Here is a 14,665-nt window from a genome sequence, read left to right on the forward strand (position 1 = left end):
CATGTATACTTTGCTCCATGAAGAGGCAATCAATCAGTTGCAGATCCATAATTGTTTCTGAGAAGCTTTTCATTGCTTTGGATCTCATAGTGCAATTGAGTCTCTCGTTCTCCATCCTGCATGCATTGAAATCCCCACCTATAATCCATTGCTCACTCCAAATACCTCTAATTGCTCCCAGCTCCTGCCATAGTTCTTCCCTCTCAGAATTTGTATGTGGACCATATACTCCAGTAAAGCACCATCTGAAATCCTCTTGTGAACTTTCAAGGATACATGTGACTGTGTAATTGCCTTGATGAGTGTCAATGCAATTCCACATTCTTTTATCCCAAATAATAATAATACCCCCACTAGTGCCACAAACCTTTAGTTCTACCCAATCAACCCATCTGCTCCCCCAAATTTGATGTAACAAGTTTTTAGGAATTACCTCCATTTTGGTTTCCTCAAGACACAAAATGTCGGCCTTCCATTTACGAACTAAAGATACTAGAGTGCTCCTTTTTTTCCTACCATTGAGACCCCTAATGTTCCAGCTTAGGATTTTTACTTTCATCTTGACTGGCTCTTGAAGTGCTTGCCCCTGCCTCTGTTGCTTCGCCCATCATACTTAATGCTGCTAATTAGCTTTTGAACCTCACCTTCCCCTTTTTTCTTTCCCTTCTTGCTTGTTGCTGCCAGTGACCCCTTTTTTGTATTTGAATTTGTCTCTTTTGATCCATTTAAATCGAAGATTTCATGCTCAAATCCGGTTACGTTGATCCCAAAAGCTTTGCGTGCTTTACCCATAACCAGTTTTGTCCATTTAGATGTTTCAATGACACTTGGTTGCTGAATTCCTTGTGATTGCAGTTTTATAATACAGTAATAAGCATTAGTATTTTACTTTAATTTTTTATGATGATCATTTTTTTCTTACTAAAAATAAATTTTGTTGGGTTTTAATATTACCATCTAATTAAATTCTCCATATGATTACTAAAACTGACAATGTGGAGTCTCTTTTTATTTCTCGTATTTTCTGATTTGAGTTTCAATACGAATAAGATGAATTCATATATTAGATACTTGAGTTCTAATTTGAGTTTCAGTAGGAATACGATGAATTCATATATTAGATACTTGAGTAAAGAGAATACAATTTTTAAAGCCATGAAGAACATGTATTATTGCATGATATTTGAATATAAGTTAATATATTAGTTATTCTACTATGTCTAAGCTACTAAAATAAATGCACAACTAATATATCAAAGTTATCATAAGGCATTAGAGTATGACATAGTTTTTTTCCTTTATAAAGTTGGCTAAATATAATTCAATCTTCATAAACTTCTGAATGAAGAAAGGGATCGGGATATTGTGCTAGGCGAAATGGAGCATTCCGAGAGTCACCGTGACTTTGGGTACTGCAGGCGTATCAAGGTTGAGGAGGTCGTGGGAGCTATGCGTAAGATGAGTAGGGGCAAAGCGACCGGGCCAGATGAGATTCCGGTGGAATTTTGGAAGTGTGTGGAGAGAGCAAGTTTGGAGTGGTTGACTAGGTTGTTTAATGTAATTTTTCAGGCGAAGAGGATGTCGGATGAGTGGAGGTGGAGTACGGTGGTTCCATTGTATAAGAACAAAGGTGATATCTAGAGGTGTAATAATTATAGGGGTATCAAATTACTGAGTCATACCATGAAAGTGTGGGAGAGGGTGGTTGAAGTGAGGGTGAGGATGACAGTGTCTGTATCCGACAACCAGATCGGGTTCATGCCGGGTCGTTCTACTATAAAAGCTATACACCTTGTTAGGAGGTTGGTGGAACTGTACAGAGAGAGGAAGAAGGGTCTGCACATGTTGTTTATTGACCTAGAGAAAGCGTATGACAAGGTTCCTAGAGAAGTTCTCTAGAGATGCTTAGAGGCAAAAAGTGTATCGATTCCCGACATTATGGCGATTAAGGACATGTACGATGGGGCTAAGACTCGGATTAGGACAGTAGGAGGCGACTCTGAGCATTTTCCGGTTGTAATGGGGTTACACCAAGGTTCTGCGCTCAGTCCGTTCTTATTCGCCCTGGTGATGGATGCATTAACACACCATATTCAAAGGGAGGTGCCATGGTGCATGCTATTCGCCGATGACATAGTTCTGATTGATGAGTCGCGAGCCGGTGTTAACGAGAGGCTGGAAGTTTGGAGACAGGCTCTTGAGTCTAAGGGTTTCAAGCTGAGCAGGACGAAGACGAAATACCTGGAGTATAAGTTCAGCGCTGAGCCGGGGGAAGTAGGCGTGAATGTGAGGCTTGAATCACAGGTCATCCCAAGTAAAGGCAGCTTCAAGTACCTTGGGTCGGTTATCCAGGGGGAGGGGAGATCGACGAGGATGTCACACACCGTATTGGGTAGGATGGATGAAGTGAAGTTTAGCATCTGGAGTCCTGTGTGACAAGAGAGTGCCACCGATACTCAAAGGTAAGTTCTATAAAGCGGTGATTAGACTGGCTATGATGTATGGAGCTGAGTGTTGACCCGTTAAGAACTCACATGTCCAAAAGATGAAAGTAGCAGAAATGAGGATGTTGAGGTGGATGTGCGGGCACACTAGGATGGATAAGATTAGGAATGATGATATTCGGGAGAAGGTGCTTGTGGCTCTCATTGATGACAAGATGCGGGAAGCGATCTCAGATGGTTCGGGCATGTTCGGAGGAGAAGCCCAGATGCTCCGGTAAGGAGGTGTGAGCGACTGGTTGTGGAGGGCACGAGAAGAGGTAGAGGGTGGCCTAAGAAGTATTGGGGAGAGGTGATCAGGCAAGATATGACGAGACTTTAGATTTTCGAGGACATGACACTTGATAGGAAGATGTGGAGGTCGAGCATTAGGGTTGTAGGTTAGGAGGTAGTTGAGTCTTGCCTACTTTGTACCTTTGTGAGCCTAGTCTGGTAAGGTTTTTGTCTAAGATAGCTAGTGGCAATGTTGTGTCTTACTATTTCACTTTTCAGTGCAGGACCTATTTACTAGCCATCACTTTTGCTTTGCATCTTTCTTCTGGATTTCATGTTGTTCCTATTTTTCCTATGATTTCTGTGGTGAAACTAATATTGTCTCCTCTCGTCTCTTTGTTTTCTTGAGCCGAGGGTCTTTCGGAAACAACCTCTCTACTCCTTTGGGGTAAGGGTAAGGTCTGCGTATACATTACCCTCCCCAGATCCCACTAGTGGGATTTTACTCGGTTGTTGTTGTTGTTTTATAATTCAATCACATGGTTTAATATTATTTGTGTGATTTTAAAAAAAATTGTACTCATTGATATGGGGTACACGCACAATGGGCGTATCGTAAAACTAGTCAACAAAATTATACTTCTTTGTCCTCGGTCCTTCGACTCGTCCAAGCTGAGTCTATTCGGTCTTGTACTTGGTCAAATTTTTTTTTTAGTAAAGCTTTAATTGAGTCAATCCGAGGTCTCTTTGTTTGTTAACCTGCATTATGGTTGAATTGTGGTGAGAAGACTTCACTGAGGAAACCATTAAAGTAGCTCATGTGTGGGAGTAAAGGTAAATAGTCTAAGGTTTGTCGCTCTGACCAAGGAATATGTGGGGAGTAAACATAACTATACTAAGGTACATCGACTAAGTAAGATGGTTGGTATTGTCTTCATGATTACTGTAGGGAGGCTGCATTGATATTTTTTTCTCTATTTGTACACACTGATTGTACTTTTATCAGCATCATTGTGGTTCTTTTGGTGTTAAAAAGGGTAAAAAGTGTGAAAAGGGCCAAGATCTGCTGGGCAAGTGCAAACTGCTAAGTGCAACTAAAGCACTCGATTTAATGAAGGAACACACACGAAGAAACAATGAAAATAATGTGTAACACCAGGAAAAAATGGGTATTTAGAAAACACAAATAACAATTATATAGTCAAAAGAATTGGAAAAAATGCAATAAGTCAACTATACCTCATTCTCCAATAATTTGAAATCGACTTTATAAAAGCTGTGTCCATTCATCTGGATTTAGCAAAACATAAAGGGGCTGCCCGGTGCACGAAGCATCTGAATATCTTATATTCTGGAATATTTTATCAGCTCCTTAAGTTCTTAGATAGGGGTGGATGCAATGTGCAAGAGCTATATAATTTTTTTTATACTTAAATTTATTTGATAAAAAGAAGAATTTTATTTTATATGACCATTCATTTAACATTTTCATTTATGACGTTCCTTAACTATTTGTATATAGTTTATATTTATTATGTGCACCACCCTCTTTAAGTTATTAGGGACAAGGTATGAGTGGCATGGTGGAGGATAATTTGCGGGAGTTGAGGCTGAGATAGTTCGGGCATTTGAAGAGTAGCATCATGCTCCGGTCAGGAGGTGTGAGAGGTTGTCCATTGCGGGTTCGAGGAAGGGAAGGGGCAGCCCTAAGAAGTATTGGGGAGAGGTAGTTAGGCAGGACATGTTATTGCTCCAGCTTACCGAGGATATGACCGATGATAGAAAGGTGGGGAGGTCGAGGATTAGGGTTGTAGGTTGACAGATAGTAGTGTGTTCCTTATAGGCTTAACACTAGTACTAGGATTATTTTTGTATTATCTTATTCATGGTTCTTTACTTTTTGTTTTTTTGATGAAATAAGGTGTTTCATTAGCAAAAGGCATCAAGAAGATGCACGTTACAAAAGTAATGAAATGCAGAAAAAAGAATAAGAATTGTAGCTCCCTTTACAATGTCAATCTAAGACCAGGGAGCTAACAAAGTCCAAAAATTGGTCAGTGCTAATTACAGAAGCTAATTTAGTTCAACAAAAAAGATTGAGTAGGCAAATAGCTTTGAGAGTGTGATTTGGAGTTGAGATTCCATCAAAACATCTTCTGTTCCTTTCATTCCATAAACACCAAAAAATAGCACCAGGGATCATCAACCAGATTTTTTTGATGGTCTTGTCAACTCTCCATAAACTCCAGCTCAAGTGTGCCTCTTTCATATTCTGTGGCATGACCCAAATCAAGCCAAAAATGCAAAGGAACATATTCCAAAGGTCAAAAGCCACAGGGCAATGCAAAAATAAGTGGTTGACAGTTTCTGCATCTCTCAGACATAGATAACACCTGTTGACCAACTGGAAACCTCTTCTGTTGAGGTTGTTTTGAGTTAAGCAGGCCTCATTGAGGGCAATCCAGTTGTGGCAAATGACTTTGATAGGCAGTTTGGTCTTCCATATTAACTTCCAGGGCCATGCATCTAACACCTGGTTCTGGAATCAGTCTGCCTGTAGCATTCTTTTACTGTGAAGGTGCCCTTGCTTCCCCAGCATATGTTATCTGGTTGGCTCACATCAATATTGTACCCCTCCACTTTTGCTAGCAAATCAAATAGGCTATCAATTTCCCAGTTTTGCACTGCTCTTCTAAAGTGAACATCCCAGTTGCTACCATTTCTGTTTTGATCTATAGAGGAGTTCTGGTGTAGAGCAATCTGATATAGGCTAGGAAACTCATCCATGAGTGAAGAGTTGTTTAGCCATTTATCTTTCCAGAATCTTATGTGAGCCCCATTGCCTGGTTTGAAGTGGATGTACTGGAAAAATTCACTCCCGAATTTACTGATGTACTTCCAAGGACCCACACCATAAGGTGCATTAGAACTTTTAGTGCTCCAGTTATCTCTTTTCCCATGCTTGACAATGATCACTTCCTTCCATAGGCTTGATTCTCCCGTGCCAAATCTCCCAAGCCACTTCATTAATAGGCATTTATTGTGGGCTGCTAGATCTCTAACTCCCAATCCTCCATTGCATTTCGGCTGAGTGACTGTGTCCCACTTTATTAGATGAAATTTGTGGGTGTTGCTATTTCCCTCCCATAGGAAGTTTCTCCTGGTTCTGTCCAATTGCTTTAGTACTTTCTTTGGAATGGGAAACAATGACATGAAGTATGTTGGTATACTGTCAAGCACACTGTTGATGAGAGTTAATCTGCCACCCGTGGATATATATTGAAGCTGCCAGGAGGTTAGTCTCTTCTCAAAATTTTCAATGAATCCCATTCCATACCTCACAGTTTTTGAACTTAGCACCCAATGGTAGGCCCAAGTATGTTGTAGGTAGAGTCCTAATGCTGCAACCCATAATGCCTGCCAGCTCCTCCACATTAGGCACCTGATTGATAGGATAAATTATGCTTTTCAGCACATTTACATGTAACCCTGACAGAGCTTCAAAGAGGAGAAGAGTGAGGTTCAGGTACATAGACAACAACAACAACGACCCAGTATAAATCCCACAAGTGGGGTCTGGGGAGGGTAATATGTACGCAGACCTTACCCCTACCCCAAAGGGTAGAGAGGCTGTTTCCAGGAGACCCTCGGCTCAAAAAAGCAACAGCATATCATCAGCATATAACAGGTAAGATCAAAGTATACATAACTTGCGACTTATCTGCCTCACAGAAGATCAAAGTATCATCAGCATATAACAGGTAAGAAACGGTGACTGAGTTCCCAATATTGGAGCCTACTTTTAATCCCTGAATCCACTGCATTTCTCTGGCTTTTTCTAGCATCTTGCTTAGTCCCTCCATGGCTAGAATGAACAGGAAAGGGGGGAGTGTGTCTCCCTGCCTGATCCCTCTTTGAGGGGAGAAGAAGCCCACTGGTTCCCTATTGACTAAAACTGAGTACTTCACTTTTGAGATGCTGAATCTGATCCACCTTATCCATTTGTCTCCAAATCCCATCTTCCTCAGTATAGAGATTAGATAGGACCAGTTTAGTTTGTCAAAAGCCTTCTCTATGTCCAGCTTGCACATAATACAAGGATCCCCTGTTTTAATCCTCCAATCTAAAGTCTCATTAGCTATAAGTGCTGCATATGTGATCCGTCTATGTTTGATGAAGGCATTCTGGTGACTGGACACAAGTTTACCAATAACCTTCTTCAGCCTTTCTGCTAGCAACTTGGCCACAATCTTATAAACACTTCCAATAAGGCTTATTGGCCTATAGTATTTGAGCTCAATTGCCCCTTTCTTTTTAGGGATCAAGGCAATGAAAGAAGCATTGCATGATCTCACCATGTAACATTGCTGATGGAAATGGTTGAGAGCCCCCATCACCTCCGGTTTGATAAACTCCCAGGATTTTTGGAAAAAAGCCAATGTGAAGCCATCTGGACCTGGAGCTTTATCTGGGGCACATGAAAGAATAACATTATGCACTTCTTCTTCGTCAAACGCTTTCTCTAGCATCTCCTTGTCTTCCCCCGAAAGTGTAGCAACTTCTTCAAAATTAGCTCTAGGTCTCCATCCCTCATTCTCTGTGTACAGGTTCTGATAGAAGCTCAGAATCTCTTCTTTGATTTTTGCTTTGTCTTCTATTAATTCATCATCCACCTGGAGCTTGTCGATATTGTTGAATCTTCTGTGAGAGTTGGCAATTGATTGGAAGTACTTTGTGTTCCTGTGACACCTTGATTTTTGTCTCCAAGATGTTTCTTCATGGTTCTTTACTATTACATGCCGTGTCATTTGCGCCCGTTAACTTAATATATTGTTGTTACTATTATTTGCTACTTGTTGCTTTATCTCCACTGTTCCTTGAGCCAAGGGTCTATCGGAAACAACCTCTCTATTTTTATAAGGTAGGGGTAAGGTCTGCGTACACACTGCCCTCCCCAGATCCCATTTATGGAAATACTCTGGGTTTGTTTTTGTTGTTACCACCCTCTTTAAGACAAACTTTAGGCGGTGAGGCGCACTCCTCTGAGTTTTGGTGTCAGTATCATAGCGCCAGCTTGGTTAGGCAAATCACCAAGCTGAGTTGCACCTAGCTTTAGAGCGCCTTTAATCATTGGGTTATCTGTTGGAATTCCTAGTCTTCGATAGTAGATTCTCTTCTTCCCTCATGATTCCACGAACTGTAGTTCTGCCAAGAGTAGAATGTGACTGTCCAACTGTTGTTATTTATGCTTGCGGACAAAGAAAAGTATAATTTTCAGTTTTTCACCTAGTGTAGGCATTGCATTCAACATTAACAAGTGAAGTATGGCTTGGTTGGAGAGACAACCAATTAGCTGGAAGGAAATTATTGTGCCCTATGTGTTGCAGTTTCCCAAATTGAATTGACATGGCCAGTTTTCAAGTTAAAATTTTGTTGGTCTTTGGTTTCCATTTTCTTCCCTGAACGTATGCATTAGCCAGCATAGCAGGGATTGATCATCATCTCAAAAGGTAATTAAAACAAAAATTATGCTACTTAACTGGGAAGTTTGACCCAAATATCCTCTTTTTTCTACTCCTTCTGGCTCTCCTGTTCAAATTTATTTGCAGATTTATGCCTGGGTAAAAACAATGTCAAACACTAGAAAAGCTTCTCCAGTCGGTGTATGGGAATTGAGCTGGAGAGACTACAGGCTGATCTACTGTATGATAACAAGAGGAAACATGGTTATATCAGTCACGACTTGTTTGGCCTTATAAAAGAAAGTGTTAAATTGTTTAAATCATGGAAATAACTTACCTTTCTGAAATGTTAAATTGAGGCAAAAGCTGGTTAACAAGATTCAGTTATTAACTAAGCTTCAGCAAGCTGAGTTTGCTGTACATTGTCTGGGGAATTGCCTAAGATCTTGTGATTTTGGGCAAAGTTACTCAGGGAATAAGGATGATTGTGTGGAAATGATATGAGGGTTTAGCTTCTTTTGACCTCTATGTAGGGAAATCCATGCTTCTTAGATGGACATTGCACCTGTAGAGAAGTCTGGTTTTAAAGTGTAACGCGGAGAAATTAAAATTTTATAGGTGGAAAACCAATGTTGTTAAGCTGTACTGTTTTGCACAATATCTTTTTCCTAGATGGTAGACGTACATAACCATCCAGTTCTATATATTTTTGAATGATTTAGCTTGAGGCAAGGGAATGCCAAGCACTTAATTCAAATTTTATCGTAAGACAGTCTAAGGGATGCATGAAATAAAAAAGGAGAAAAAAGTATATGACAGTCCGGATAAAGAGGTTTTTGTTCCTAGATTTTTTTGGGATAAGATCCTTGATTGTACATCAGATTTTCTAATTAGATTCGTCTGTTGGGTTATCTGTAATTGCTACAAAAGTTTCAAAATCTCTTATTTTTTTTCTCTTGCTACATTCTCTTTTGGAACTAAGGGAGGTTACTTTTTTCACCTGTTTGCACTGCTGGAATCATAGTGTGTGCTAGAGATGAGTTTGATGGTTTATTTGTTTGTTTAATTATCTAGCATAAACACCAAAATTTTAATGGGAAGACTGCTCATAACTTCAGTACCATGTCTAATTGCACAGTTGACATATTTTTACTCCTTTTTTCATGAAATCTTGTAATGGTGATTGTTTCTAATTATGCTTATTTACCTTTGCAGGTGCGTGGCTCTCATGTTGGTACCTATCTCCCTAGTTCCGGAATTTGGCATCACACTCAACGGTTCCTGAAGAAAGGTGTTCCAAATCAAAGGACAATTAATCACTTGGACTTTGATGCTCCTACGCGTGAACATGCTCAGCAATTGCCTGATGACAAAGTATGCTCTTGCAAAGAAATTGACTTAATTATTTGCATGTGTCTCCATGTCTATCTCCTCCTGGATGATTTTGGATGGTGAAAATTTGTTAAATTTTTCGCTATTGACAGAAAAGCTATCTCTAGATGTCAGGATTATTAGAAGACCTTCTCTCTTCCTTTGATCATATCACTGTAGGCATACATTTACATATTGCAGAAACCACCATGCTTCAGCTTCTTTCTCCTGGGTATCTCGTATCTTCTTTCAACTGCATTATGCTTATCTTCATTCAGTTCATTCTTGGTAGTCCTTTTCGATTTGTGCATAGTTTATTAAGTGTCTCTGGTTTCCCTGTTTTCTTTATTGGTAAATTACATGAGAATGGGGACGTGGGGAGAGGGTGGAGAACAAGAAATGGAAAAACCATGATCTTTGTAGCCAACATTAGAAGGTTCATATTGGTGGGTTTTTCATGGTGCCTACATATCTCATTAACTGATGGCATGTGATGCTCTTTTTGCATTGAAAAACATCTTGTACCCATAGAAACAAGATGAATCTCTTCTGGAGGATGTCTGGACTCTGTTAAGGGCAGGGAGACTGGAAGAAGCATGCAGCCTCTGCCGGTCTGCTGGACAGGTATGCCAATCTTTTAGGGAAGTTTGACACCGTATCCTTTATTCTGATAAAAACATTGACTTGACAGTCATGGAGAGCTGCAACACTATCTCCATTTGGAGGGTTTGATCAGTTCCCATCCATTGAAGCCCTGGTAAGAAATGGCAAGAACAGAACCTTACAGGCCATTGAGCTGGAAAGTGGACTCGGTCATCAATGGCGTCTCTGGAAATGGGCTTGCTATTGTGCTTCAGAGGTAGGAAATAGGGTTAAAGTGATGGGGTTTTCCTGTTCAGTATCTAGCTTTCTTCTCGTCCAAAAATAATTTATTATTATGCAAGAGACATTGGGTTTAAGGATATCTGTCTCTGTTATGCCTTTTGCGTCATGATTATGTTTGAGAGCGCATGTTCTCCGTCTATGGATGTGCTGGTGTGGTTGTGTTGTATTTGAACTGATGAAACTTGTTTTCTTCTCTACATTGAAGAAAATTGCAGATCAAGGTGGCGGAAAATATGAAGCAGCAGTATATGCAACCCAGTGCAGTAACCTGAAACGCATTCTTCCAACATGTAGGGATTGGGAGGTATAACATTCCTGTTATTTGTCCATTTCGTAATGCAGTACTTTCCGTTCTTTAATCTGCATGATACTTGTTAGTTTGATAGTTAAATAGTAGTAAATAACCCTAATCCCATATGTATTAGGAGTAGGACATATATATATATATATATATAGTATCATTGTCAATATTAATCAATAATATTTTCTCCCGTGCATTCTCACATGGTATCAGAGCTTTGGTGAGAATAGATTGTTGTGCGTCATTCCAGCGACATCCGGGAAGAAAGAACTCAGTCACCGTGAGATTTTCCGGTTACCTAAGTGACTATTTGCGTTAAAATCACTAATTATCAGTGTTGTGCGAAATCCAATACCACCAAAAGGTTCCCAAGAGATAGGCGACCAAAACCCAGAAAAAACCACTTGAAAACACTCACCCACGCGCCTGCTGGAGTTCTGCTGCCGGCGGCGCGTCTGTCCCACGCGCCGGCGCGTGAGGGCTGTTCCGACCAGAATTTGAAAAAGTTTCTTTTGGACGGTGTAATTGTCTTGCAATTCCGAGCCTACCCATCCAATTTAAACCTAATTCCGACAACTTTTATATTTTTCCGGTGTGAACTGTGATTTCTGGCGTGATAAGTGATTTGAAGAAAAATTTATGATTTTTTCCGGCGTGAACATTATAATGTCATTCTTATTTATTCTAAAAAAAAACATTATAATGTCATTCTTATTAGAAGCCTTAGACACAATTTCTTTACCGGATTATATTGAGTTCCTTCAGTAAAAAGCACGTAAACAGACATCTTCAGGATTCTCCGTTGTTCCAACAAATAGTAGCATGACTTGTGTCTCCCAATCTTCACCTTCTGAGTCTTGGGTCATTGATTCAGGTGTATCTGATCATATTTCTGGTAACAAATCTCTTTTCACTAGTATTTCATATTCTCAATCTCTTCCAACAGTCACAATGGCCAATGGGTCTCAAGCCATGGCAACTGCAGTAGGTCAAGCAAGTCCACTTCCTTCCTTACCTTTAGACTCAGTTCTTTATGTTCCTGGTAGTCCTTTTAATCTCATAGCCGTTAGTCGCTTAGCCAAATCACTTAAATCTGTTGTTTTATTTCTTGATGACCTTGTTTTTATACAGGAACGCAGTACATGGCGGATCATTGGTACCGGACGTGAATCAAATGGACTTTATTACCTTATCCTTGCAAAATCACATGGACTCGCATCTTGTTTTCCTCCAATAACTTGTCCCGTTACTGATTCACCAGATTTATTACATAAACGGTTAGGACATCCCAGTTTGTCAAAACTTCAGAAAATGGTACCTGGCTTATCTCAATTGTCCACTCTAGAGTGTGGGTCATGTCAGCTCGGTAAGCATACTCGCTCCCATTTCCCACGGCGTCTTGATAATCGAGCAGTCACCTTTTAGTTTAGTCTATTCAGATGTTTGGGGTCCTAGTCGGGTCAGTTCTACCTTGGGATTCCGCTGCTTTGTTAGTTTCATTAATGATTATTCCAGGTGCACTTGGATATTTTTGATGAAAAATTGATCTGAGTTGTTTTCTATTTTCCAGACCTTCCACGCTGAAATTCAAAATCAATTTGGGGTTTCTATCCGCACATTTCGTAGTTATAATGCCCTAGAGTATTTGTCTTCCCCATTTTAGCAGTTTATGAACTCTCATGGGATTATTCATCAAACATCTTAACCGTACACATCCCAACAAAAAGGGGTAGCTGAAAGAATGAATAGACATCTTATTGAAACTGCTCGTACCCTATTCATACAATCTCATGTTCCGCTGCGTTTTTTGGGAGATGCAGTTCTTACATCTTGTTATCTTATTAATCGTATGTCATCTTCAGCTATCCAAAATCAAGTTCCATTCTCTGTCCTGTTTCTCCACTTACCTTTGTTCTTTCTTCCACCCCGTGTCTTTGGGAGTACGTGCTTTATTCATGACCTTACTCTATTAAAAGACAAGTTAGCTCCTCGTGCTCTTAAGTGCATATTTCTGGGTTACTCGAGAACGCAAAAGGAATATCGATGTTATTCTCCTGACCTTCAGCGATTTCTTATGTTTGCTGATGTTACCTTCTTTGAAACCCAATCATACTTCTCAGGTCCAGTTAATCACTTACATATTTCTGAGGTGCTACCAGTTCCTTCTTTTGGAGATTCAGTCCCTATCTCCCATTCATCTTCTTCCATAGCTCCACCACCTACAGTTCCAGTTGCAGCTCCACCACCTATAGCTCCAGTGCCACCACCGAGTCCAGTGCCACCACTTGGTCCAGTTCCACTAACTATAGCTCTAGTGCCACCACCTAGTCCAGTTCAATCTTTTACAGCTCCACGACTCCTGACTTATCATCGTCGTCCGTGCCCAGCATCAGACGAAGCTGATTCACGTCCTGCACCTGACCCTGCTAATACTGCAACTTGTCTCCTCTTAATCAACTGATTGCACTACGAAAAGGTATACGGTCCACACTTAATCTTAATCCTCATTATGTCGGTTTAAGTTACCATCGTCTGTCATCACCCCATTGTGCATTTGTGTCATCTTTGTCCTCTGTTTCCATCCCTAAGTCTACAGGTGAAGCACTGTGTCATCCCAGATGGCGACAGACTATGATTGACGAGATGTCTGCTATACATACGAGTGGTACTTGGGAACTTGTTCCCTTCCTTCGGGTAAATCGATTGTTGGTTGTCGTTGGGTGTATGAAGTCAAAGTTGGTCCAGATGGCCAGGTTGATCGACTTAAGGCTCGTCTTGTTGCCAAAGGGTATACTCAGATATTTGGACTCGATTACAGTGATACTTTCTCTCTCGTGGCTAAAATTGCATAAGTGCGTCTTTTTCTATCCATGGCTGCTGTTCGCCATTGGCATCTTTTTCAGTTGGACATTAAGAATGTTTTTCTTCACGGTGACCTTGAAGATGATGTTTATATGGAGCAACCACCTGGTTTTGTTGCTCAGGGAGAGTCTAGTGGCCTTGTGTGTCGGTTGCGCCGGTCCCTCTATGGTCTAAAGTAGTCTCCTCGAACCTGGTTTGGTAAGTTCAGCACAGTTATTCAGGAGTTTGGCATGACTCGTAGTGAAGCTGATCACTCTGTATTTTATCGACATTTTGCTTCAAATCTCTGTATTTATCTGGTCGTTTATGTTGACGATATTGTTATTATCGGCAAATATCAGGATGGTATTAGTAAGTTGAAGCAACATCTCTTTCAGCACTTTCAGACTAAGGATCTGGGCAGATTAAAGTATTTTCTGGGTATTGAGGTCGCTCCGTCTAGCTCAGGTATTGTGATCTCACAACGGAAGTATTCCTTAGATATTCTTGAAGAGACAGGAATGACACGTTGTAGACCTGTTGACACTCCGATGGATCCGAATTCTAAACTTTTGCCAGGACAGGTGGAGCCTCTTAGCGATCCTGCAAGATATAGGCGGTTGGTTGGTAAATTAAATTACCTCACAGTGACTAGACCTGACATTTCCTTTCCATTGAGCGTTGTGAGTCAGGATTTGAAATCAGCTCATTTTTAATGATAGTCATTGGGATGCAGTTGTCCGCTTTTTTCGGTATATAAAATCAGCTCCAGGTAAAGGCTTATTGTTTGAGGATCGAGGCCATGAGCAGATCGTTGGATACTCAGATGCTGGTTGGGCAGGATCACCTTCTGATGGACGTTCTACGTCTGGATATTGTGTCTTAGTAGGAGGAAATTTGGTGTCTTGGAAGAGCAAAAAACAGAATGTGGTTGCTCGATCTAGTGCAGAAGCAGAATATCGAGCAATGACTATGGCAACATGTGAGCTAATTTGGATCAAACAGTTGCTCAATGAGTTGAAATTTGGTGAGATTAGTCAGATGAGGCTTTTGTGTGATAATCAAGCCGCTCTTCATATTGCGTCAAATCT

At 40.5% G+C, this 14,665-nt stretch overlaps 1 protein-coding gene across 2 annotated transcripts in view; it reads left to right on the plus strand.

Annotated features, from left to right (window-relative positions):
* The window catches only part of LOC104246045 (nuclear pore complex protein NUP107), a 47,749-nt gene that overhangs the window by 19,968 nt on the left and 13,116 nt on the right, over positions 1-14,665 (plus strand). For both annotated transcript variants that reach the window (XM_070158493.1, XM_070158494.1), the window contains exons 7-10: positions 9,392-9,550; positions 10,079-10,171; positions 10,239-10,406; positions 10,638-10,736. In XM_070158493.1, the coding sequence (XP_070014594.1) occupies positions 9,392-9,550; positions 10,079-10,171; positions 10,239-10,406; positions 10,638-10,736 (519 nt within the window). The remainder of the gene's footprint in view (positions 1-9,391; positions 9,551-10,078; positions 10,172-10,238; positions 10,407-10,637; positions 10,737-14,665) is intronic.

Source organism: Nicotiana sylvestris, chromosome 10, assembly GCF_000393655.2.
Source record: "Nicotiana sylvestris chromosome 10, ASM39365v2, whole genome shotgun sequence".
NCBI lineage: Eukaryota > Viridiplantae > Streptophyta > Magnoliopsida > Solanales > Solanaceae > Nicotiana > Nicotiana sylvestris.